Source organism: Mastigoproctus giganteus, chromosome 11, assembly GCF_048544385.1.
Source record: "Mastigoproctus giganteus isolate SK-2022 chromosome 11, ASM4854438v1, whole genome shotgun sequence".
Classification (NCBI taxonomy): Eukaryota; Metazoa; Arthropoda; class Arachnida; order Uropygi; family Thelyphonidae; genus Mastigoproctus; species Mastigoproctus giganteus.
This window is the reverse complement of record NC_143585.1, coordinates 9,998,090-10,024,689: the sequence shown is the minus strand read 5'-3', so window position 1 is coordinate 10,024,689 and position 26,600 is coordinate 9,998,090. Positions and strand designations below refer to the sequence as shown.

The 26,600-nt window shown below is 38.0% G+C and overlaps 1 protein-coding gene across 1 annotated transcript in view; it reads right to left on the bottom strand.

The window, feature by feature from the left end:
• LOC150077696 (uncharacterized) overlaps positions 1-26,600 on the bottom strand; it is a 109,535-nt gene that overhangs the window by 55,256 nt on the left and 27,679 nt on the right. The window contains exon 2 of the mRNA XM_090384771.1: positions 9,614-9,742. Within this exon, the coding sequence (XP_090240897.1) occupies positions 9,614-9,742 (129 nt within the window). The remainder of the gene's footprint in view (positions 1-9,613; positions 9,743-26,600) is intronic.

The following is a 26,600-nucleotide window of genomic DNA, read 5'->3' as shown; positions in this document are numbered from 1 at the left end:
CGGATTTTGGAGGAACACCCACAGCTGCTACTATTCTTGTAGAAGAAGGAAAACCCATAATCTTATGGGCTGCCCCTCCCACTTGTGAGGAATAAAATGGCTCCTGGTTACAAACAATGTTTTTACAATGCTCCAAGGCAATCACCCTTATTTCATCAGCAACTGCCCGAAAGCGCTGATCATTTATTTGCAAAATTTAAATCTTTATGTCCTTCCAAAGCCCCAGAGGTAAAATCAGAGAAGGAGTTATTATTCAAGAATGTTATGCATGTTTGCTAATTCCACTACTCTCATGTACTCAGGACACTTAATGTCCCTTACGGAGTGATTACAATCTCTGTTTCTTCTCTTACAATTATATACATTGTGGAGGATCCTCCTTGTGAGGAACACACAAAACACAGTCTTGTGTGACCATGTCCGTGCACTATGTCCAAAAAATAGACATCTAAAACACTTGTTCACCACCGTGAATTTCCGAAACCTATGACATATACCTTGACATGGTGACCTAAATAATTAGGTCAGTGAAATTAAAAATTTTATATATCACCTGGTTTTGGCGCATTATAGCCTTAGTTGCTAATGCGCCAATAAAACCCAACAACCAACCAACTAACTCCCACTCAGTTCGTGATGTATCCTGCCCAGAGTATCAACGAGCACTTGAACTGGTACGGCTAAGAACTGCTGATGAATAATCCAAATGCAGTTACGGATCGACATCTTTCCAGTCGTACCACCGCAACAGTAGTCAGTCCCAATCTTATTCACAACTCTACCAATCTAATCACTCGTGGAGTAAAGCTTCACATAATGCAAATTGATGTACATAGGCCACGAGTTGCTTCTGATGAGATCTGTCTTTCAGCAGAAGAACACTCTATCGATATTGTTGCCATTCAAGAGCCCTATTTTGCAAAGGTGCAAGTTGGTTCTTCAACTAAAATAATGGAGTATGCTCTTACTGCTAAGGTAATACAACCAGTCCCCGAAGATTCCAAATTCTGAATTGTTGTACTTCGGAAACTTGATATACTGGTAGTACACGGGCTCTGCAACAAGTTTGCAACTTGCGTCCAAGTCATAGCCTCTACATTATCATTTTATTTGATATCACTCTCTTGCCCACCCTCAGACGATTTCAGTGATTCACTGAACTATCTGGAGTTTGCTGTAAACTTTCTGAACATGAAATCTGTTCTCATTGTCTCTGATGTAAATGCCAAGTCATCCTTCTGGCACAGCGCATCTCTGATGCTCGAGGCCACTTTTGGAGGACTTCATTGTCTCCCACAACTTTATAGTTCATATTCTACCACATCAATATTTCATATATAGTAGCTCTATAGGAGGGTCCAACATTGATGTCACAATAACGATCAATGACTTCAGTACTCGGATCTCTGACTGGAAGACAATTCCAAATTTGATGCTCAGTGATCATAGTGTGATTACCTTCTACATGGCAACACACTCAGCCGCTCCCCCCAGGGCCACTAGACAGCTCGCTCTTGTGCGGTTCTGAATCATGGATGTCGATTGGCAGACTTTTTATGACCCATTACCAGGGATTTTCCGTTCACGCAATCCTAACCACCTTAACACATCTGCTGCCATTGAATTTGTCGACATACTTCAGCAAGCACTATTGAAGGCCTTGTATAAGTCGGAAAAGGTCCATCCGTCCCACTGTTTGCTCATGGTGGTGTAATGAGCTAGCAACGATGCGTAAGGAGGCCCACAAAGCGCGACGGTTTTATCAGCGCCATCGCAACTGTTCCCCCTCTGAAGTGGCATGATTACGCAGTAGCTACATTGCCAAAAATAATGAATACACAAAAGCCATTGCCGTTAAGAACAGAGAAATCTGGACTACACCTCTGTTTCTAATCAAAATCTGTAGTTTCATATATTATAGACCCCCTTTCTAAGATTTTATTTTCAATAAAATCTTAGAAAGTGGAGAGATTCCAAATATCTGGAACACATACTTTATTCGGCCAGTCCCTAAATGCAGGGACACCAAGCGACCTCAAGATTTCAGGCCTATTCATATATTATAGGCCCCTAGTCCATATTTTCAATAAAATCTTAGAAAGTGGAGAGATTCCAAATATCAGGAACACATACTTTATTCGGCCAGTCCCTAAATGCAGGGACCCCAAGCGGCCTCAAGATTTCAGGCTTATTGCAATCGGCTGTGGGTTCCTCAAGGTATTTGAAAAAGCAATCTAGCCCACCATTGCAAACCACTGTTTCAATCACAGGCCTCCTTATCTGCACACCGTGATTAAGGGGAAATCTACTAACTGCAATCTCCCACACACTCTTATCAGAATCCAGAACGCCCTCAAGAACAGGACACAGCTTGATGTTATTTTCTTTGATATAAAAGCGGCCTATGACAAAATAGACATAACAGCTCTAATCGCCATTCTCCAGCAGTACTTCGACATCACTGGAACGACTCTCAGTATCATTAAATCAATCCTGGAGCATAGACATCTCATCATCTCACATCGCAGATTTCGGATAACTTGCATTACTAATAGGGGTGTCCCACAAGGGGGGAGTCCTATCATCAACCCTATTTCCCGCAGAGCAGGAGCCCTTCCTGGCATTAACTGACTTCCAATCATACGCTGATGAACTGAAACGTTATATCACATCTTCTGACCAAAGTCAGGTTCTTAACACTACCTTGCAGGCAATAAAACCATACATAACCTCCAACAATATATGGCTTCCATCGGACTCCAGAATAATCAAGCAAAAACAGCTCAAATGTCCTTCACCTTGAAGAAGTCATGCAATGACATTAATCTTACCATCAATGGATCACCCATTCAGAAAGTTAAAACACACAAGGATCACAGATTAGTATGGGATCAGGGGCTGACATTCCAGGCTCACCTCCTGAACACAAAACCCAAAATGTACTCAGCTATGTGGTCGATCCGCCAGGAACTAACGGAGATTCATGTCCCGACCTGGTAAAGAAATGTTATCCCATGTGTCATCCCATACCTCTCTATGCTGCAACCATTTGGTCCTCTGCTCCCACAACACACTTCAACAAGTTCCTCAGCCTGGAATACTGGCTTCTGAAGTGGCTCAACTGGCGGACTGGCAACTAATACACCATTTCCAAGGCTCATTTCTACATAAATCTGGAAGTCACCCCATGGAAACAACAGATTGTGGCAGCAAATCTTCTCATACTTGCCAGCCTAATCACAAGACGATTCGAGGCCCCTGGCATACTGATCTAATAAAAACTCCCCTCATTGCCGGAAGGAATCAAATGGACCCAAGGCTCCCACTCACAATCAGTTTGAACAAACTGAAACGACTGAGACGCATGTTCCCAGGAAATAAGGTAGATTTGATGAACAATCTAGGCCTTATAGATTCTGTGAGCAGCATACAGACGTCAGAAGCTGAAGGACACATATGCCAACGTACACTTATGAGACGCCACGAAGGAAAATGCCATCACAATGCATCCCGTTAAATATAGGTGAAAAGGAAGAAAAATGAAGCCATTACTGGTCCTCTCTCTATGATTCTACTACTCCAAAGACACCTGGCTGTGAACACTAGGACAGTCAAGATTGAAGCGATACCACTTGAACAAACGGTGAATGACTGCCTCATTTCTCTATTTTTTGTACATCTCTTCATGGTTTTGTAATTTTTTGCCATTTTCAGAAAATAATATCCTATAATTCGAGTCACTTCGGTAAAGTGTATTGATGTCTAACGGCACCAGGGATTTCCCCCATCTCTGCGTTGCTTTCATTGTAGGTGTACCAGTTCACTGGGAAGGCCAGAGATTTAAAAGAATGTGGATTTTGTATAAGTGTAAGTTATGTATCGTTGTTCATCTGGCCATTTAGCTGCTGGACCCCTACTGAGGCTGAACGTTGCCCACACTTGGCCCCGTGGAGGCAGACCAGGTACACAGTTGTATGAAGCTTTACTCTGGCAGGCCCTGCCACCTAGTATCCTGAGATTTAAGTGGCTAGGGCCTATGTAAAAAAAAGTAATACAACACGCGGCGATTTTCAGGGCAAGACTCTAAGAGATTATTAGAGGCCAAAAGGGCATGCGTGACTTGAACAATTAAAATTTTGGTATTGTGGGGCATATGCTATGATATTTAGTCAGAGTGGAGAGGGGACTGAAGGCTGGGGACAAAAGTCAGAAATATGGAGTTAATAGGGAAGACGGCCCCAGAGAAGGTCAGTGGGGCATGCCCATGTTCCACCAGGAGGAAAAGAGGGGTGGGCGAGGTTGAGAAAAAAAAAGCAGAGCCGTCCCCTCTCTCCTCCGCCCAGGAATTGCAGTAAAAGCCCTGTGCAACTGAGTACAGGTGTAGGTTCGCCTTATGGCGTCGGCAGCAAAGCTGCGTGTAATCCCAGTAGTTGAAGTGTCCAAGCCGTGAAAGTTCGTCATTCCTGGGACAGTCCCGACCTGTGTAGTAGTTAGTACTGTATATTCATTTTTGTGCAGGCGATGCATGAGCGGGTATCCTCACACTCGTCATTCATAATTCCGCATCTCTGTCAGATAGGTCGTTGTGCTAAGAGTCCGCGAGGTCCCTCCTTATTGAAGTTTCTTATATTCGGAAGTTGTGGTTTGCGCTGGAGGGGTATGCAGCTCTTGCACGAGTTTATCCTTATTATTGTGGTTCCCTGTGAACAGCAATTCGTGTTTTGCTCCGGGTGAACACTTCAGTATTGCATAACTTTCAATTATATAAAATAATAAACACTGCAAGTTCTGTACCTTTCGGGTTAAGCATACATGTGCTCCATGTAACCGCCGGACACATGTCCCTTCCTTAACCTCTGTATGTAAATATCACCCCCCTAGCTTCCTGCTGTCCAGGGGGTGGCTCTTCGGCAGTGCAATAAACAGATTTAATAAATAAATAAAATTTGTTAATGACTCTGGGAATTCCAATCCATGGGGCCTTCTTTATAAGATAGCGAGGGAAAAAACATACATGCCTGATATCTTTGGCGCAGTTTGGTTTTGGTTTTTTAAGGAGCATTAGCAACTAAGGCCATATTGCTCCGTGAATAGGCAGTGGTCATTCCCTGACCTTTCCGCAGCCTCCGTATTTCGTGGTGACGGGTTCGAACCCCGGTTTAATCAAGGAGCGTGTGCTACGCACTGCTGCTCCTTCCCACCTGGCTACGGAGGCGCCCTTTGGCACAGTTACAACAGAAACATCAGAGACCTCGAACTGGACTGACACAATTAATCAAATACTAGACAAATTGAGGATGATTCCGCAGGGGATCTAGCAGAGCATTCAGCTATACGAATGGCCAACAAAACCTATGGCAATAAGGCAACTACCACCCCTTTACCATTGATGAACTCTCGGCAGTCATTAATAGGATCAATCCCAAAAAAATGCCCTGGGATGGATCTAATAGAATATATTTTTATTCTGTGCTTCTTCAAGCTTAGACCGCTTTACCTACAATTACTGTATAATAAATGCCTGCAAGACAGAGTATTCCCCAAAATTTGGAATGTAGCTCTCCTTCGGCTCATCAGGAAACCTGGTAAACCTAGTGACAACCCCCGCTCCCTCAGACCTATTGCCCTCCTGGCAAAGCTCGTGAAAATACTGGAAAGACTCATGACACTAAGAATCATGCAGTTACTCTGTGAACAAAATCGCTTCTCCCCAGCACAGTATGGCTTTATGCCTGGGCGCTCCTTTGAGGAGTTTCTGGTTGACCTGGTCCTCCACATAGAAGATGCTACATCCAAATATGAACTGGGTGTCTTTGTTGAATTCTAGGGTGCCTTTGACACTGTCCCGGTGGGACAGTGCGTTGGCCCGCCTCCGCCAGGCTCAGTGCTTCCTCTAGCTATATCAGCTCTTTTGAAATTATTTCACAGAGCGCGAGATAGTAGTCAAATTCAACTACCTGCAGGTAACCAGACTGACCTCTCGAGGGTGCCCACAAGGTTCTGTCCTGGGGCTCCTTGTCTGGAATATGGTCCTCCACAGCTGGCTCACAAAACCCTTGGATGAATATGAAATAGTGGCTTTCGCAAATGATCTCACTATCGTTGTTCCTGGAAAATCCGCTTTGACCTAGAGTGTAAAGCTAATCTTATCCTGTCTGATCTCAACTTCTGGACGGTGCTCAACAAACTACGAATCAATCCGGATAAAACAAAAATGATGCTCTTCAAATCCAAGATAAATCACAGACCCACCACAAATTAAAATCTTTGGAAAGCAACTCCCGATCGTAACACAGACGAAAGTCCTGGGGGTGATTATTGATCACAAGCTGAGCTTCCACCAACATCTTATGCACTTAGACCAAGGCTAAAAGATTTTCAGCGGCCATCATTAGATTTTCCAGATGTGACTGGGGACTCTCAAATAAAACTCTGTCCTTATACAACAGAGCGGTCTTTTTTCCTGTTGTGACATATGCGGCTGGAGCGTGGTTTCATAGAGTGAAGCTAGTCAAAATGAGACAATCTTAACTCCATCCAGCGGAGCATGCTTTTGTCTACTCATAGAATTTGCGTGACAGTGTCCACAGCTGCCATTCAAGTGATCGTCGGAACATTATCACTGGATTTGTACGTACGTCATCTATCGAGGTCTAAACTTCAGGATCAAGAAGAAAATTCCAACTAAAATCTTTGAAATTGAACTGGATCTAAACACCAACCCCAAAGCCCAAAGACTCAAGTGCTACAATGAACTAATAAACATTTGGCAGACCAGATGGGATACCTCTGTAACAGGCGCCGTCCCTAGACAATTCCTTTCAGAGGTCTCATTTACTGCAACGAAAATTGTTAAGTCCTGGCTGTCGCTAACCTTGGAATCCTCCTTCTTGGTCATTGGACATGGCTCTCTCAACGAGAAGCTTTCTCAGCTAGGACTGTCTACAACAGATGGCTGTTTCTGTGGAGAAAAGTAGAACTGGAAGGATCTGCTATTTGAATGTCCGCAGTATGAAGACATAAGAACTCTTACACAGGCAGTACCAAACATCACTGAGCATCAACCGGATCTCCTTCTCCTAACACCAGAAAACCTCTCAGCGCTGCAGACTTATGCTGCACAAGTCTTTGAGCGTGGAAGGCAAATCCATGCTGCAGCAAGACGCATTAGAAGAAATCCTTCTAATGCAGCGAACTGAAAGTCCACAGTGAAAAAAAAAAAAATTTAATTACTTATCTATTTTTTTTTTTTTTTCGTCGCGTTCTGCCTGGAGATAGTTAATCCGGTACAGCTGTTTTTTTTGTTTATTATTATTATTACATTTTATTTTTTTCCTAAAACGCACCAATTTATTTATTTTGATTTTTTTAATATTATTTTTCCTGCTTAATTTGCCATTTAGATATGGCCTTATTGAAATTTATTGTCTACTTATTTTTTATTAATGATTTATTTTTTTATTTATTTTTTTTCTCTTCTTTATTATTATTTTTTTTTCTTCTTCTTCACAACCTGAACCACGGGTCTCTCTCTCTCTCTCTCTCTCTCTCTCTCTCTCTCTCTCTCTCTCTCCACCCTTCGGAATGGGCTCCAAGAGGATCCTGGCCCACCTTCTGGCAACACTAGATGGATCAGCGTCTCTTTTGAGATAGTACGTGTTTTACTGGGACTGGCCCACCTTCCCGTGGTGTGGACGAGTACCCAGAATCATATGTCCAGGTGACTGATGTTTCTGGGTAGCCAAGCGGCCAGACACAACAGAACACACACACAAACCTACATCATACACATCTGGCCCATTTGTAGTTAAAGTGTTCTTCACAGATACGAGGCGGAGTTGAACAAACGTTCTAGGTGCTGCCCATTACATATACACATGTCCAATTCAACCTTAGTAGTAAAGGTAGATTAGATGTGGGAAGGCCTCCGAGGGTATTAATTGAAGGGAACAATCCCAATGGTCAAGACAACAGGGATATTAATTGACAGTAAGTTGACTTCTATGCAGCATTTAGAGTATTTAGTTGAAAAAATTAAAAATATTTCCTCGTCTATTATTAGCATTAGTAGAAAGGAATGGGGCCTGAGTAAGAAGACTCTTGTATTATACTATAAGGCAGTTTTTCTGCCTATCTTTGTGTACGGAGCTAATGCTTGGTATTCAAGGTTACTCACCGTGAAATTCAGACAGAAAGTATTGTCTATAAAGGAAAATGATACTACCTTTGTTTAAAATGTGTAAAACTGTTTCCCCTAATGCTGCTAACGTTATATCTGGTTGTATGCCTCTAGATGCCTATTCTGTTTACAGAGTTTTTTGTTACTATTTTAGAAAGTGGGTTGAACTTACTTTTATGGGTATTACTAATAATTTAGATATAACTAACTCTAAGGCTAAGAAATTGATAAAGACTGTTTTGATGGATCAGTGGCAGGCCAGATGGTGCAGTAATAAGACTGGTCAGGTTACCCATTTGTTTCTTCCAGATGTTAACTTTGTCTGTGATAAGAAAAAAAAAAAAAAAAAAAAACATCTGATTGTTTCCAGAAATGGAAACCTCCTATTTTATGACAGGACATGGATCTTTTAATTACAAGCTGCATTATTTTGGGTTAAAACCTGACCCGTTTTGCTACTGTACGTGTGTTGAAACCTGGGATCATGTGCTGTATTATTACATTATTTAGGAGCACTACAGACAAAATTTAAGAAATACTACTGTCGAGTAATTTCCTGCAAATGAAAAATTATTCCTCGCAAAAAGAAGGTATTTTAATGCCTTAAAAGATTTTGCAAGATTGACCTTTAATAAGCGGAGACTGATGTCTTTCCTGGTAATATCAGTTTCTGGTCTTGCTGAGCAGTAAAAGAGAAGGAATTTTTTATTTATCTATTTATTTATTGTTATTTTTATTTACTTTTTTTGTTTATTTATTTATTATTATTTTTTATTCTTTTTATTTTATCTATTTTTTTTTTTTTTTTTTTTTTTTTTTTTGCCGGCCTGTAGTTTCTGGGTAACTAACTATAGGCTAGATATTATATAACTCTAGTTTGGATTTATATTCCAGGAGATAAGACTTTTTTTTTTTAATTATTTTTATTTATTATTTTTTATTTATTAATTTTTTTCATGCTGGCTCTCAATTGCAATCTGCATGTTGGCCGATATGTTGCACATTGCAATTGATTAGCGGGATCGCTGGCATCTGATTTTTTTTTTGGGTGGAGGGGAATTTGGGCAACCTGGGAGCGGGATTTTGCGGGCAACAGCCGGTTCTGCACTGGCACTGGTGGGTGCCGGATTTTCTGGTGCTATGTTAGCACTGACATAGCAGTAGACGCAGGTTCGGCTCCTTATGCTAGGGCGAGCATCGAGTGGTATTTGCCAATGTTGGTGACTGCCATCTGATGGTAGAGAGGCCTGGTAAATACACATTTACGCTACAGGCCGATGTAATTAAGGATTTTTTTTTTCTTTCTCTACATGACAATTGATGGAGATGGACGAATAGTCCTGGTGCCACTGTGAGACAGGTATACATAAACATACATATACAAGCAAAGAATTCAACCTTAGTATGAATAAATAATTAACCTGTTCTGCTTACTTGATTTAACACCGATCAGCACAGCTGTTTCCCAGTCAACCACGCAATCTGCTACGCCAATACATCCGGCAACTTCAACACAGAGGCTTTCAATACCAGGAAGGGTAGACTGTGGGTTCACTTCAATGCCTGAAATAAAGATGTATACTGTATATGTTTTTCTAAAGAAGAATGTATCAGAAACATAATTGCATTATCATTACTAATAGTTGTAATATATATGTGTGATGAATGGCGACACCAGGAGTGCCAGTTCAACTCCGACATATCACCACTGATAAATATGGCGGAGCCGAAGCCCGCCATATTTATCAGTGGTGATAAAGGACATATCTGTAGTTAGGAAAACCAACGTAAATATGGATGGCAACATATAAGTTGAAGGAATTCATTTGAAAATATATTTTGTTTAGAGTTAGATTTTCTTTAAAAAAAGGGGGAACCATTCGGAAATGTATAACTTGCAAAGACAGAAATGAGCTATTTGAGAGAAAATAAATTTTACAGAAAATTTTCATTATACAGTTAAAAATACAAAAATGTACAGAATTATACAACTCATTATATACAAGAAATTATTTCATATTCAATAAATTTGTTAATTAACTTAAGAAAGTCCAGTGCTACAATTTGCGTGAAATCAGTCAAGTAGGTGAACATGCATTTAACACAAAAAATTAATTAATCAATTAATGATATTAGTTATGTTATTATTCATGAGTATATAGAGTTCAAATTTTCGAGAGAAACATACAAACACTGAAATTGGTAAAAGAGCATATTTTACCATGAAACTAAAAGAAAACAGTGGTGTGTAAAATATAACTCTGCACAAAATATGAACATATTTAAGAAATTTCTGCGCCTCCGTAGTCAAGTGGGAAGAAGCAGCAATGTATAGCACACGCTTCTTGATTAGACAGCGGTTCGAACCCGTGACCACCAAACGCAGAGGATGCGGAAAGATCAGGGAATGACAACCGCATATCCCCGGAGAAATATGGCGGTAGTTGCTAATGCTCCTAGTAACCAAATAACAATTTCAGAGTAAAAGAATATGTAGGAAAATGTTAGAGCTTTTTAATTCTGCCGACAGAAACAAGTAATTTTTTTTTAGATATTAGTAATGGCCGCATGATGCAAGAAAACCTATTGCTTACGCTGCACCAGCCAAAAAAAAAAAAAAACCAACAAAACAATGATAAAAAAAAACCGAACAAAATAATGATAAAAAATAATAATAAATAGACAATAATAACTAATAAAAAATTGAAATTAAACCTATTATCCTATGAGCTTCACTGAACCGAAGGTACTATCTAAATGACCTTTGAATTTCCCCAAACTGTCAGCCTCTACCACCCATGTAGGCAACTTATTCCAGGAATTTATAACTCGCTAGCTAAAATAAAACTTGCTGCTGTCCAATCTAAACGTTTCGCCGCGTAACTTCAATTTATGTCCACTAGTTCTAACACAATTTAGAATCTTGACAATTTCGTCCTCATTCATTTTACTGATGCCTCTCAGAGACTTAAACACCTCTTTGCACCCTTTCAAGAAACTCGATGTCTTTCTTTAGGTGCGGTCTCCATACTTGAACACAGTATTCCAAGGGTGGTCTAACAAAAGCCTCGTATAATGGAATTACGACGTCCCTATCTCTACTTGCGAAAGTTCGATAGACCATCGATAGGACACCCTGGGCCTTCCTTGCAACCTGTTTACAATGCTCAGAGAATTTCATGTCTGACCGTATTGTAACACCCAAGTCCCTTCCCAAGTCCCTTTTCAGTACTGGGTTTAGTTGAACTCCACCAAGTGAATGAGTTATTTTTGGATTACTGTAGCAATATGGCCTTAGTTGCTAATGCTCCTAAAAACCAAATAACATTGGATTACTGTTTCCCAGGTGTAATACCTTACACTTTGTTGGATTAAAGCACAGCTGCCATTTTTCTGACTATTCCTGAAGTGTATCTAGGTCTCTCTGAATAAGCTCAGTTTGACAGTGATCATTAAGTACTCTACCAATATTAATATCATCTGCAAATTTAGACATCACGCCCTTTATCCCTTCATCGATGTCGTTTATGAAAATTAAAAACAACAATGGCCCTAATAGTGATCATTGAGGAATCCCACTTCTTACATCAACCCAATCTGAGGAACAGCCATTTATCACAACCCTCTGCCTCCTGCCCTGAAGCCATCCTTCTATCGATCTAAGGATTTTCCCAGTGATACCAACCGGTTCCAGCTTATAAAGCAACCGCTCATGTGGGACTGAGTCAAAAGCTTTGCTGAAATATAAATAAACAATTTCGAAATTATTTCCTAAATCCACCTCGTGAGTGACCCTTTCGAAATAGCGAACCAATTTGTTAAACCTGATTTTCCCTTTACAAAACCATGCTAGTATCCTTGAGAATTTCAATTCGATCCAAATGATTCTGAATACCACCCTTGATCATTATCTCCATGATTTTCTCTACCACTGAAGTCAGATTGACAAGTCGATAATTTCCCCCTTCGCTTTTATAGCCACCCTTATGTATGGGAGATACATTGGAACTTTTCCAATCCAACGGAATAAACTCCCCAGAGTCTAGGGATGCTCGCATAATTAGCCTCAATGCTTTAAGGAACTCACTTGCAGCATCCCTTAAGATTATAGGGTATATTCCATCAACTCCAGGGACCTTACTGCCTCGTAGGCTCGAAAGTTTTCATTAAATAATCTTTCGAAATTTCATTCATTAATTACATATTTTTCAACTGCATTCCCAATTTCCCATTGCCACAAAAGACGTTTCATTTGTAAATATCGATGTAAAATAATTGTTGAGTTCATCTGCAACGGCAGCTGGTGTATTTATTACTATTCCCTTTCCCTTACGTAAAGGTCCGATCTGGTTTGTCCTGCTCTTCTTGGCATTTATATATGTGAAGAATTCTTTATCCTCCCTCATTGCTCTGTTTGCTAGTGGTTTCTCATAAACTGCCTTTACTTGTCGAACCTTTTCTGTGGCTCTATTACACATCACCTTGTAGCTGTTATAGGCTTCAGTACTTTTTATTGCTCTGTAACCTTTCCATGCCACCTTTTTCTGCTCATGTAATGTGGCAACTTCACTACTCATCCAACTTGGAATCCTCCTCGTGGAGTATTTTTTAATGGCAAATACGCATTCAAGGCGTCTCTGATTAATGTTTTAAGAGCATACCACAGTTCAAATGTATTCATTTTCTGCGCGAAATCTACCCAGATAATATAGGCCATACAGTACCTTAAGGCATTGTAATTTCCTTTTCTGAAATTATAACCCATTTGTAAGAACAAAATCCTTACACTTATCCTAGCGAATGTTATGTTATAAATATTATAACATGACAAGAAAAAATATGTATATATTAAATAATATTATTTACATAGGATGATTTTCAGCTTAGATTGCGATCGCTCTGTACCATACAGTCAAGTAGGGGAGGATTAACGTGACAACGGGGGGTAGCAGGACGGTACACAAGACAATGGGAGCACTGGAACACTAGTACAAAGGGAGCACCGTAAGGCCAGTTCATGGTCGCATAAACAGAAAGTGAGCAGCTCTTTGGAAGAAAAGAACAAGGGAACCGACTCCCCCTTGTGGAGAGGAAGATTTTAAGAACTAAGAGGGTGAAGGAAACCCTGGATGCGATATACACTATGTAGAAATGGCTAGCCTCTAGATGAAACAGACCCGACTCCTTGAGCACTTATTAATTTCAAGGAGCGGTAAAGAAAAAACAGAGTGGACTAATGGCGGTAAGTGAATCGGGAATGATCACAAGGAAATATCTAGAAATTTCTACACGCCAGTAGTTCATCGCAGTTGCTGGAAATTGTGTAAACAGGAAGTTACCCCAGGAGAGGGAAGGGCCAAGAAAAACGGAAGCAGTGGGAGAGCGCGAATGAGAATAATGAGATGATGAAGAACGAACGACGATTGGATCAAAATAGAATGAGCGGCTGAAACAAAAAGGAGATGCAAGACAGGAAAAGAGGGGTTTTCTTTGGGAGTGTTGTGAGTTTTGGCAGTGTGGAAGATTTTGAGAGTTCCCGTGGAGATGCCTGAGTGATGTGCGGCTGGAAAGAAATCCCGAGAAGTGCCGGGAGAATCGCCAGAAAGTAGTGGACAGAGTAATGAGTTGTGGGAGTTGCTGTTTAAGAGTTTTTGAAATAGGAAGGAGATAACCGATGAAAGATGGAAACACATATGCTGGAGCTGAGTAAAAATGGATCGAAAAGCCTCGGTATAGAAAGGTAAGGAAGAGCTACATAGCCAGGCTTCTTGATAAAGCAGTAAGGAGAGTCCTGATAATTCTATTATGCTTCCCAGTTTCGTCGAACTGATCAGACGCCCAAAAAGCAGGCCGGAGCAACTTATTTAATAGCTGTATGGAAAGAAGAGCGAGTTCCTGAACGCAGGAGAATCCCTGTAGATGAGCAGCAGTTACTTTGCCGATGAATAATTCCAGTTGGAGCCTGATGATGCCCTATGCTGTTGATGATGGTCGCCCCTGAACTGAGAAAAGGTTGTGTAAAGGGTGATTCCCTAAGTTAATATGTAAGTACGAGATAATAATTTTAAGCTAGATTTAAGGGGAAGGACTTTAGAAAAATGTCTATTTAGTTGATAGCAGATTTGGTATTGTTTAGTATAAAAAGGTAGAAAAGGGTTCATAAGATATAGATGTATGTACTTCATCTCAAGGATAAGTTAAAGCAAGGAAGATTTAGATACATGTACTCGAGACTGGTATGTTCTAAGTTAAGATGTAAAGGTGGTCTATGTACATGAAACGTTACAAGATATTAAGATTGAATTATTTTGGAAGGGATAAATTAAAGAAAGATTATAGTGGGGATTTATAAATCTAGGACAATAACCATAGAGGTGTTAAGTTCACTGCTGTAATTCCAGTTGGGAAGTTTAACTGTTAGAAAGTAAAGTAATGTTATGAGTTGTAACCTAAACCAGAAGGAGAAAAGGCAGAAAGACACGAAGAGACATAATATATCAGTTGCGATTAATTTTACATCTTAACACACATATAATAACAGTAATTAACATTATACCAATTGATGTTGTATGATACAATTCTTAATGTATATACTGTGAAATAAACAAATTTGTATATGTTTATCATGTGTAGTATTGAGTCATTCTGAATACTCAGCCAGTCCAGAGGAGACATACACGAACTATTATTCCCCCAGAATCTGTGATCTTCTGTGCAGTATACAAGTCAGGTGTTAATGTGGAGGGGGGTAAATTAAGGGGGAAATTTAATTGAGAAATACAAAATTAAAAGTGGTAGGTCTGGAAGGTTAACGTGATTTATTATTAAAGAAATAAATAATAAATAATAATAAAAAAGAAAAAGTAATAACATCCCACCAAATAACTACCCCCCCCCCCCACACACATTCCTTTGCCGTTTACTACTGCTACCTCTCTCTTCATCATCCACCGTAGAACTCAGTGATAACTTCCTCCTACTAGTTCCTTTACTGTCAGTCTTCTTATGTCATCTGATTCATGTGTTCATCTGATTCATGTGTGATGATGAGGTCTAGGATATTCTTTTCTCTAGTACTTTCCCTGACATGTTGATACAAATAACAGTCATCTAGTTGATTTAAAAATGTTGATCCCCATGTCGAGTTTCCTTCCCATTTACTCCAATCAATTAAAGGTGAATTGAAATCACCCATAATATTGACGCTTACTTACCCATTCCATTTGCATATAGAGGCTTTCGTCATAATCTTCACAATCACCTGGTCCGTAAATTACTCCTACTCGCATTATACATTTGTTTCCAACTATCTCACACCATAAAGATTCTATACTAGACTGTGAAACGTCTGAATCCGGGAAAGTTATCGTTGCACTCAGGCTGCTTCTGAAAATAAGCATTACCTCACCACCCATTCTATCTACCCTACCCTTCCTAAACACATTGTACAAGCCGTACTGAAACTCATCATCCCCAATTTCCGGGTGGCACCACGTCTCTGTAAGCCCTATTATGTCCGCGCTACTTGTTTTATCCAGCAGTTGGAACTCGCTCATTTTATTGACGACACTTCTAACGTTATTGTATAAACAATTAAGACTTATTGTTCTTGCATATTTAACAACCCTAACACAACCCTTGAAGTTTTTTTTGGCTCGCTTCCCTGGCATTAGCTACCCGCTGACGTGAAACGTTTCTGGCCCCAGAACAACTAGATAATATGTCAGTTGGGGTAACAGATAAGAACCCTTAAGGTGTGTGCAAGAGTTACTTTGACCAATATTGTCAGATAAATGCGTGTCAGTATTACCCACATCCCCCTAACTAGCAGTTTCCCTGAACCTTTATAATACAATTAAACGAACGACGATTGGATCAAAATAGAATGAGCGGCTGAAACAAAAAGGAGATGCAAGACAGGAAAAGAGGGGAGATGCAAGACAGGAAAAGACGCGATACAATTAAACAAAGGTGGTTTGCACCACCTTTGTTTAATTGTATCGCGTCTCTACAAAACAAATTCCTTCTACCTAGAAGTGCGGACCAAGCTGATATAAATTTCCTCCCTAAAGCCTTGCAACATCCTTCTAGTCTTCACTTAATCCAAAAGGCTTTTAACAGATAATCCCTCCTATCGTGTCTGGGCAGAATTGCAGACACATAGACATTGTGGCCTAGTTCGCGGCATTTCCTCAGCATGGTCCTGTATTTTTCCAACAAATGGTCAGATCGTGTACGTTTAATGTCATTAGTCCCATTATGAATAATAATATTCTCTTTACCCCCTCCCCCCCTTAAAATCTGACAATCTGGAGGTGATATAATTAATGGTTGCTAACGGCAGACATACCCTGGTTCTACTCTACCTATCCTATTACAAAAGATATTCCCCATTTCCCTGACAATGGAGTCTCCTAATAAAACAATGTCCTTTTTAATCAGAGTAGTTTGCACTTGGTTTTTCTGTTTTGAGGGCCGAATCGGGTGTGCATCACTTGGTAGATTGCTGGAGTCTTGAGTTCCTGACGAGCTCAAAGATGCATTATTCTCGAGGGCAAGCACCCGTTTTTTCAGGTACTCAAATTGTTCTATCAGTGCACCAAATTGTAATTCAAGTTCGGTGCACTCCTTATATCTATCACAAAGAAAAGAATCCTCAGGTGAGCTATGAATAGTCACCAGGTCAACCTTGGAAAACATTCCACAGGTTCCGCAAAGGATTAAATAATGACTGACTCGTAAATCGCCATCGGCTATTTTCGTGTGAGTCAGGATACCCTGTGACGTGTTTAAGGCAGAACTCGTAACTACCATTATAAAATTAGCTAAATATCAATGAAAATTACCTTTAAAAAATTATACCTATAATATTAAAGAATATAATAACATAGCTTAATTTAATTTATTATGATACTCACCTTTTTTATAATCTGCATTGATGTTGGAATAAATTGGATGATAATTTTAAATATAAGTTAGCATGTATGAGTTAGGATTTAAAAACAGAATTAAAATGCGCGCAAGTAAGTAGAAATGCACGTCTTGTCCTTGGTTGTCAATGTTGAAATTTAATACGATTTAAGTTATACGGTTGGAAACAAAAGACCAATAGCCATAACAAGTGGCTTTCGTTTTGCACGTCTTCAGTTGGCAATGGTAAAATGAGAGTAAACGCTTGTATTTAAGAAGACTAAGTTCCCGTGATGCTCCTGGATACACATGGGAATCTCAGGTGCATGAGATTCCAGACTGCTGCTATGTTATAGGGTAGTTTGGAATTTAGTACTTGAAGAGTGGAATGGCAGCGAAACCAGTCTATAACTAGGGCTTCATATTGGAAAATTTTAAAGCTGATTTTAATTTGATAATAGGAATGGCTGAATCTACTAAGGGGGTGTGGTTGTTGGATTGAACATGTGTTGCTAATTCAGTATTGGACTGTCCCGTCCTAAAGCTATTGCAGTGGTAGTACGCACGTGTGTTTGATGTTTTTGTAGAACCGTATTTTGTGGTGGTGCTACCAATGTAGCAAGCGTTACAATTATCTTGACATTTTATTAAGTAGATAATATTATTCATGTCACTAATGTTGAAATTTTGTGTATCTTTATATGAGTTGAATAATGAACCTAGTTTACTGTAAGATGAGAATGTAAGGGTGATATCAGTACTTTTGAATAAACTGCGGTATTGGTTGGTAGAATTACTATGGTAAGGGAGGATAATACGTGGATTATTATTGGACATGCGTTTGGGTGTGTTGTTGATATTATTTTGGACTGTGATAATAGTTTGTTTGATTAATTGAATAGGATATTTCCTAGATATGAATTTACTTGTAAGATATTGTAGTTCATTATTAAGGTCATAATGTGTGGAACTGTTTTTTATTGCATTGTAAATTTGATTATAATGGACTGCTTTTTTTTTGTATTGAGGGAGGTGATGCGATTCAAAGTGTAAGTATTTGCTCGTGTGAGTATTTTTTCTGAAAATTCTTTTTCCTAGTTTTGTATCGCTTCTGTATATAGTGAGATTTAGGAAATTAATTTGTCCCTCTACTTCCAATTCCAGGGTATATTTTAATCTATTATGCATGGAATTAGATTTAATGAAAAGATCATTTATTGTGGGTTTGTGCCCTATTAAGAGGATATCGTCAGCGTATCGTATAAATAATTTAATATCTGTGGGGTATGGTTGTAATATATGAATTTCTACGGAGGCTAGGTAAATTTCCGATAGGGGGCTGAGATCCCTAATCACATAGGTAGATCATAGGTTTGCTGGTAAATCTGATTAAGAAATCGGAAGTATCTGGCATCTAATAGAAAGGTTGTGAGTTCTAGTATGATATTAATTGAAAGGGAAGTGCGATTGGATAAGGGTTTGTCGTCTGTTAAGAAATTACGTAAGTTTTGTAATGTTGACGGCAAATGTACATTAGTGTACAATGAGACTACATCAATTCCGCCGTTTATTCAAAAATATTAATATCACCCTTTCATTCTCATCTTACAGTAAACTAGGTTCATTATTCAACTCATGTAAAGATACACGAAATTACAACATTAGTGATATGGGTAAATCATCTACTTAATAAAATGTCCAGATAACTGTAACGCTTGCTACATTGGTAGCACCACCACAAAATACGGTTCAACCAAAACATCAAACACACGTGCGTACTACCACTACAATAGCTTTAGGACGGGACAGTCCAATACTGAATTAGCAACCCATGTTCAATCCCACAACCACACCCCATTAGTAGATTCAGCCATTCCTATCAAATTAAAATCCAGCTTTAAAATTTTCCAAAGTGAAGCCCTAATTATAGAATGATTTCGCCGCCATTCCACTCTTCAAGCATTAAATTCCAAACTACCCTATAACATAGCACCGGTCTGGAATCTCATGCACCTGAGATTCCCAGTGTATCCAGGAGCATCACGGGAACTTAGACTTAAATACACGCGTTCACTCTCATTCTACCATTGCCAACTGAAGACGTGTAAAACGAAAGCTACTTGTTATGTCTATTGGCCTTTTGTTTCCAACCGTATAACTTAAATCATTTCAAATTTCAACATTGACAACCAAGAACGAAGACGTGCACTTCTACTTCCTTGCGCACATTTTAATTCTGGTTTTAATTCCTAACTCATTCATGCTAACTTTAATTTAAAATTATCATCCAATATATTCCAACATCAATGCAGATTATAAAAAGGAGAGTATCATAATAAATTAAATTAAGCTAGGCTGTGATATTGTGTCAGTTATAAATGGTACTTTAAGAGATCTACAATTTTCGAATTACCTATAATATTATTAAAATCAAACTATTACAGAAAAATCTATAACAAAATAATCCAACAATATCTAAATAAATCAAATATTTAAAAGCACTAATCAACAGTAATCTACATAACTGAGGAGCCCTACCGAAGCGCGTCCGCTCACCTCGAATGCCAACACTGGAATCCTTAAAATTCCTTATATTCCTATATATGTTAAAATTTGTGTTAAAATATATCTTAAAATAATCCCTATATTCCTTAAAATTTGAAATTTGATTTTTAATATTAAAATTTGGGGACAAATCTGGCGAAGTTCTAAAAGAATTTGAATTTTGTAATTGAATTAAAGAAATGAATTTAATGAAAATAAATGAAATAATTAAAAAATATATATAGGAATTGATCCAAAAATACAAATTGGATTTATCTTTCATACAATAACTGTCGTCTTTTCAGATACACAGATCATGAGAAATTCTAAAAAGGAATGAAAGAAATCCTAAGAGGAAATGAAGACAGGTACCTGACCACAATAACAGGACCAGTGACAGACTCTAACTCTGAAGGAAATTCATCGTAAATAGGCCAATAGAAAAGAACATGGTTACAATTTTTTATTTTTTTTATTTATGAAACCACCAAACACAAGAGGTATTAGAACCTGCAGTACTTAGTACCGTGCGTGGGTTGGAGGTTGAGAAGACAAAAGAAAATATTTGTTGATATTAGACTTGAACTCCTGTAGACTAATTTTCAGGAAATGCGTATGAAGGAAGGTCGTTCCAGAAAACAGCAGTTGAATTAAAAAAGGAGGAAGATGAAAAGTTGGTTCTGTGAGTTTGAAGTTGGACAGTAAATGGATGTTGGCTGGTAGTGGCACGTGTTCGGACTGTTTTAACAGAGAGAGTGCGAATTATAGAAGCCAATTCAGAAGAACAGTGCCCATGGAAGTATCTGTAGAAGAGGCATGCAGCAGAAACGGTACGTCTATGAGACAGTGAGTGGATAGACTCTGTTATAGAGAGGAGTCATTAATTAACCTCAGTGCCCTCTGCTGAATGGAATCTAGAAACCTGAGAGAAGTTTTGGTGGAGGCCGCCGCAGATATTGCAAAACTATTCAATGGTAGGGCGGATTTGCGATTGGTACAGAGTGAGCAGCTGTTTAGAAGAAAAGTAACGCCGAGAACGAAAGATAAAACCAAGTTCTTTTGATGCAGAGGAAGCAATATTTGTAATGTGCTTGTGCCAAGAGAGATTAGAAATCAATGGTAATCCCCAAAAGAGATACATCATCTTGCCTAGAAATCGGAGTGCTTCCAAAGATAAGCATAGGAGCAGAAGAAATCGATTCGCAAGATAAAAAACATGGCTGAGTTTTAGAAGGATTGAAATCAACTAAGTTGTCTTTGCCCAACAGGAGAATTACTTGGAGAACGGCATTTAAAGCGCAATATAGCCGAAACAGGTTTTGCGCCACAAAACTTCAAACAAATACTACTACTACTACTACTAATAATAATAATAATACAATACAATACAATACAATACAATTTTATTTATCAAGAGAATTCGTTTACAATGAATGAACTTGTTAAGAAAAGTAAATTTCTTGACAACAAGTTGTAGTTCTTCCTTTACAAGTTTTGTACAAATTTGTTGTCTTACAGAAAAGACTATGAAGTCACTACACATAGTATATTCCACACTGTAAACAGAGGTAGTTTATCTGCATATCAATTCTAATCTACTGTGTCATTGAGTATCAAGAATTTTCTTATTAGGAATTTTAATTTAGAGATAGGAAAACTTCTCCTGAGCCTGAAATCAATGCTAGCCAACAAGTTGTTTATTACATTCATTGTGTGCCTATCTCCAAATCTATTTAGTATCCTAGGGTGAGGCAAAGTAATTGCTTTTGGGTTCCTTAAATTATGTGAGACATTTCTTTGCAGATTCGACTCTTCAAAAATAGTGTTAAGATTTTTTAAGAATAGATTTAACTTCAGTTTTTGAACTGGATACAATATTTTATGTTTCAACAAAAATTGCCTTCTCTTATTCAGGTCATTCCAAGAGTTTGTCCCCATTAAAAGTTTCAGAATCCTATTCATTAAGTTGTCTATTGCCCTTATTTCTGTTTTATTTGCTCGTGCCCATATATTTACTAAATAATTGAGTTGGGAGTCCACTAATGCATAACATAAGGTTACTTTTGTTCTAAGATTTAACTTATTCTTAATGTAGTAGAAAAAGTACACATAAAATCTCATTTTTTTGTACAAGTTTGTTATATGCATTATCCAACTTAGACTGTAGTCGATCCATAACCCAAGGTAACAATGATTTGAGACTTCTTCCACAGTTAGACATTCGCAATTCTGTTCATGTAGACAATCATGTTTGTGCAATTTGATAGAGGGTTGAATGTCCAAGGTTTGATGAGGAGGCCTTATTACCAAAAATTTAGTTTTTTCAAAGCTGAGTGCTAATTTATTATCGTGCAGCCAAGATTGTAAATGTATTGCATCCTGTTGTAAGTCATTTGCCATTTTTGTTAGGTCCTTTCCTATTGTATATAAGATTATATCATCTGCATAAATTTTTATAAAGGAGTTCTTAATTACTTCGAATATGTCATTTATATAGATGTTGAACATGATTGGCCCAGCATGAGTGCCCTGAGGTACTCCTCTCTTTACATTATAAGATTTCCCCTTTGTATTTTCTACTTCTACTATTATTTTTCTCTTGGTTAAATAATTTGCTAGTAGTTGATTGAGTCTTCCCCTTATTCCATATTTCAGTAATTTCTGTTGCAATATTGGGATATCAATTAGGTCATATGCTTTGGTCAAATCTATAAATAAAATCAATATGAAGTTATTGTTGTTTAAATGTAAGTTTAGAGAGTCTATTAAGTTCTCTAATAATGTCTGTGTGCTCTTGCCCTTCTGATATGAGAATAGAGAGCTGTTTAACAGTCCATATTGATGTAAATATTTGCTTATATGGGAAAATATATAATTTTCTATTATCTTATTTAAAACTGACTGTATTGTTATTGGTCTGTAGTTGCAAAAGTCATCTGGTGGTCCCTTTTTATATATAGGAATTATCTTAAATGACAGTAAGTTTGTAGGATAGCTTCCCGACTCTAACATCCGTGCTATTAGCTCTACCAAGAGAACAGAGAACTGTTCTTTGTTTCTCTTTACTTCGGTTACTGTAATACAGTCCAGTCCGTAAGATTTCTTGTTCTTTAATTGTTCTATAATTTTAAGAATCTCAGTATAATGTGGAGCTAAGACTACACAAGAGTTCATTATCTGAGGAAGCCTATCTTGTTGAGTAAAGGAATTTTGGCAATAATGTATTAAATATCTGTTGAGATCTTGTACAGCTTTGGCAAACCTATTTGCAGCCTCATATTGTTTGTTTGCACCAGAAATCTGTTCTACTAGTGTTTTAATTTGGTTTCCCCTTGACTTTTTCTTCCTTGTACTTAACATGTCATTTATAATGCTCCATTTATCCTTTTGTGTTATCTGCTTATCCATGAAAAGATGATTGTAATAAGTGTTTTTTTGCTTTTTTATCATACCTGTCACTTTATTTCTGAGTGTTTTATAATTGTGATAATGTTCTTTCTTTGATGGACAATTTCTAAACTGCCTGTAATATTTATCCCTTTGTACCATTAGTTCTTCTATTTCTTTAGTCATCCAAGGTTTCCTAAGCTTAATCCTGCTACTCCCAGTGTTTGTGTTGTTGGCTGTGTGATTAACTTTTCTCTCGGTATTAAACCTCGAATTGTTTATAATTTGTATTATCTTATTTGAAAAAACATTTACATTTGTTGTGTATGATGCTTGCTCTTGTATTAACAAGGTTCCTATGTTCTGTTTCAGTTTCCCTGTTGATAAATAATTTTTCTTCATAGCATTTGTTAATTTTTTTTCTTCACATGGGTGTTGTTTTGAATACATATCTACTAGTAGTATACATGTTCTGTGATCTGAAAGTTGATTTAATAGTATGTAGGAATTAGCATACTTCAACTTGATATTTGTAATTAGGTGGTCCAAACAAGAGCTGACTGTTCTATTACCCTCCATCCTTTGTTGTCTAGATATTCCAATTAAGGTATGTTCAAATCCATAATTGTTTAAGATTGCAGAGTATCTGGGTATCACATTATCAGTTACATCGGCTAGTAAATATTAAAATCTCCTACTAGTATGGTCTTATCTGTTTGTATGTCGTCCCATTGCAAAATAATGTTTTCTAATTCTATTAGGAAGCTGTTTATTGAATCTGATGGTGGCCTGTAAAAAGCACAAATCATGAATGTGTTTTCTGAGTCTTCTCCTAATAATTTGACACAGCAGTTTTCACAAGACTGAGTTAAGTGGTAAACCTGTATTGCCCTAAAGCATGTTCTATAGTATATTATTATTCCTCCACCCCTTCTCAACTCTCTCAATATATAGACCGTATCATAACCTTGAATGGTATAATTGGAAATTTCCTCACTTTTTATGTTAACCTCCGTTAAAACTATACAAGAGATAAATTCTTTCATTGGATTTACATATTGCAAGAAGTTAAACCAATTTTTTCTTAGTGACCTGATATTTAGAGCTACCATAAAGAATTGTTTTTTATCAATTATAAGAGCTTGAATATTTTGATTATTTATAAAATGTAAAGGTGAATTGTAAATCTGTGATTCCTCAAAAAGCATACCTGATGTCTTAATTTTACCTTAAATCTAGATTTCTGAAAATTTCAATTATTCACAATAAAAGAGTCTATTTTATAAACTGCAAATCCTTTGAACTCTGAATTCTAATGGCTCTTGAAGATTCATTCTTCTTCACATAAATTTTGCCATGTTTTAACCATAAAAATTTGTAACTGTGAGTTCTTGTTAGTTGTTTTGTTTCCCAAAACAATTGCTTGAGGTGGGCTGTTAAGTGGTCATTTATGTAGATTGGGCTATTGCTATTGTTCTGATATATGTCCTTTGCGCCGACCGGGCTAGCCGAGTGGGTAAAGTACCTGCTCGGCAACCCAAAGGTCGCGGGTTCGATTCCCGCCTCGGGCTTGGATCAAAGTACAGCAAAAACCTTGGGAGGTGCAATATGGCCACAGAAGCCGATGCGCCAACAACTACCAAATCAAAAAAAAAAAAAAAAAAAAATATGTCCTTTGCTGTTAGTCGGATCTCCTTTGCCTTTCTCATCCATTTTTCCTTTGTCACATGGTTTGAAAACTTCACAATTAGTGTTGGCTTGTCTTTTGTTTTCTTACTGTTTGGTATGTAATAGTGTTCTATTTCTTTGTTGTTCTGTAGTTTCAATGCAAGTCCTAGCTGCTGTATAACAAGCTCTAGATCTTGGCCTGTTAATCCAGTTAATCCTACAATTTCTACGTTATTCGCTAACAACTGTTGCTCTATCGAGTCTATCCTTATGTTAAGCAAGTTGGAATTTTCCTCATTTTGCTTGAATGAGGCTTCCAGCTCCGCAATTCTTTTACCGATTGCTGTGTTGGCGTCCTGTAGTTTGCTTATGCTTTTTTGTATTCTGTCAAAGGAATCTGAGACAAATGAGATCGATTTCTTTATATCTTCTACTTCTGTCTTCAGGTCTTCCATTTGCTTCTTTATTGGTACTATGTCTTTTAGTAAATCCAGCAAATGGATTTTACTGGATAGCTTTCTCAGCACGTCTTCCATATTAAGGGTGTTCGCCTGCTTTTGTGTAGCTTCTAAGTCTTCGTTCACTTCTTTTGGTGAATGCAGCAAGTCGTGAAATTCTTCTGCCGAGTAGGAAATTTCACTTCTTTCTTCCCTCTCTTCTTTCCTGCACAATATACACCTCCACTGCTGTTTCTTTTGTTTCGCCATTCCTTTATAGGTTGCTTCTTTCAATGAGCATCTGTAATGGTACCCATTGTTGCAGCCATGACACACCACCTCCTGCACGTGCAGCGGTAGGTTGCACTTTTTGCATATATTTTGATTCATTTTTGCAGAACTTTGGAGTAGTCAATACAAGACGTTTCAGATAAAGCACTTTCACAAAAGAAATAACAAAAGAATGAATTTAACAACTTACAACTAGCAAAAATTTCCAATTTTCTCTTGGAGCGTTGATACAGTACACATGCTATCACTAGCCCTCTAGCGGGAAATAATAATAATAATAATAATAATAATAATAATCGGCATTTAAGGAATTCGTAGGAGATATTCGAAAAGTTGAAGCTGATCTGATCGAGAAGGGCAAGGTTTCTCAAACTGGAAAGTGGAGTGCAATGTGCTATCATAGGCAAAACTATGGATACGATTTCCAGTCAATCAAAGTTCGTCATTAATATAAAAGAAGAAAACAGTGGGCAAAAGATCTGAAACTTGGGGGACATTAGCATTACTGGAGAAGTTAGAAAACAGAGAGCCATCTACCAATACCCACAGTGAGCGATCAGAGAGAAAAGTGGATAACCAATTACAAAAAACTGTTCACAAACCATAAGATGGATGCATGTTTAGAAGTTTATGCCAAGCACGATGAAAAGCCTTTGATATATCAAGAGTAACTGCTTGTGTTTCACCGAACTTTTCTGTTGAATTTGTCCGTAAATGGGTAATATAAGCCAAAATATCATCAGTGGATCGGCACTGACAGAATCCATACTGGCAATAGTTGATCAGACAGAAGGTTTCAAAGTAATCTAAGAGTTGGCGGTTAATTGATTTCTCCATTACATTAGAAAGAGGAGAAGTGATTGCAATGGGACGATAATTGGATGGGATGGATTTGTCACCCTTTTTAAGAACTGGATATGAGTAAATTTTGAAGCAGAGAGAAAAACAGCTTTAGAACACGAAAAGGAAAGGGCGGCAAAAGAACAGGAGTATTTTCAGGAGCACAGGTTTTGAGAACAAATGGAGAAATAACACCGGGACCAGGAGCTTTCTTTGCATCAAGATTCGCCAAAATCCTTCTGACATCCTTTTAACGGAAGACTACAGGAGGCATTGAATGGAGCGTGTTAGGAATGGTGGAAAGTGTTCTACCAAGATCGTTAATACATTATTTGCAAGAAAAA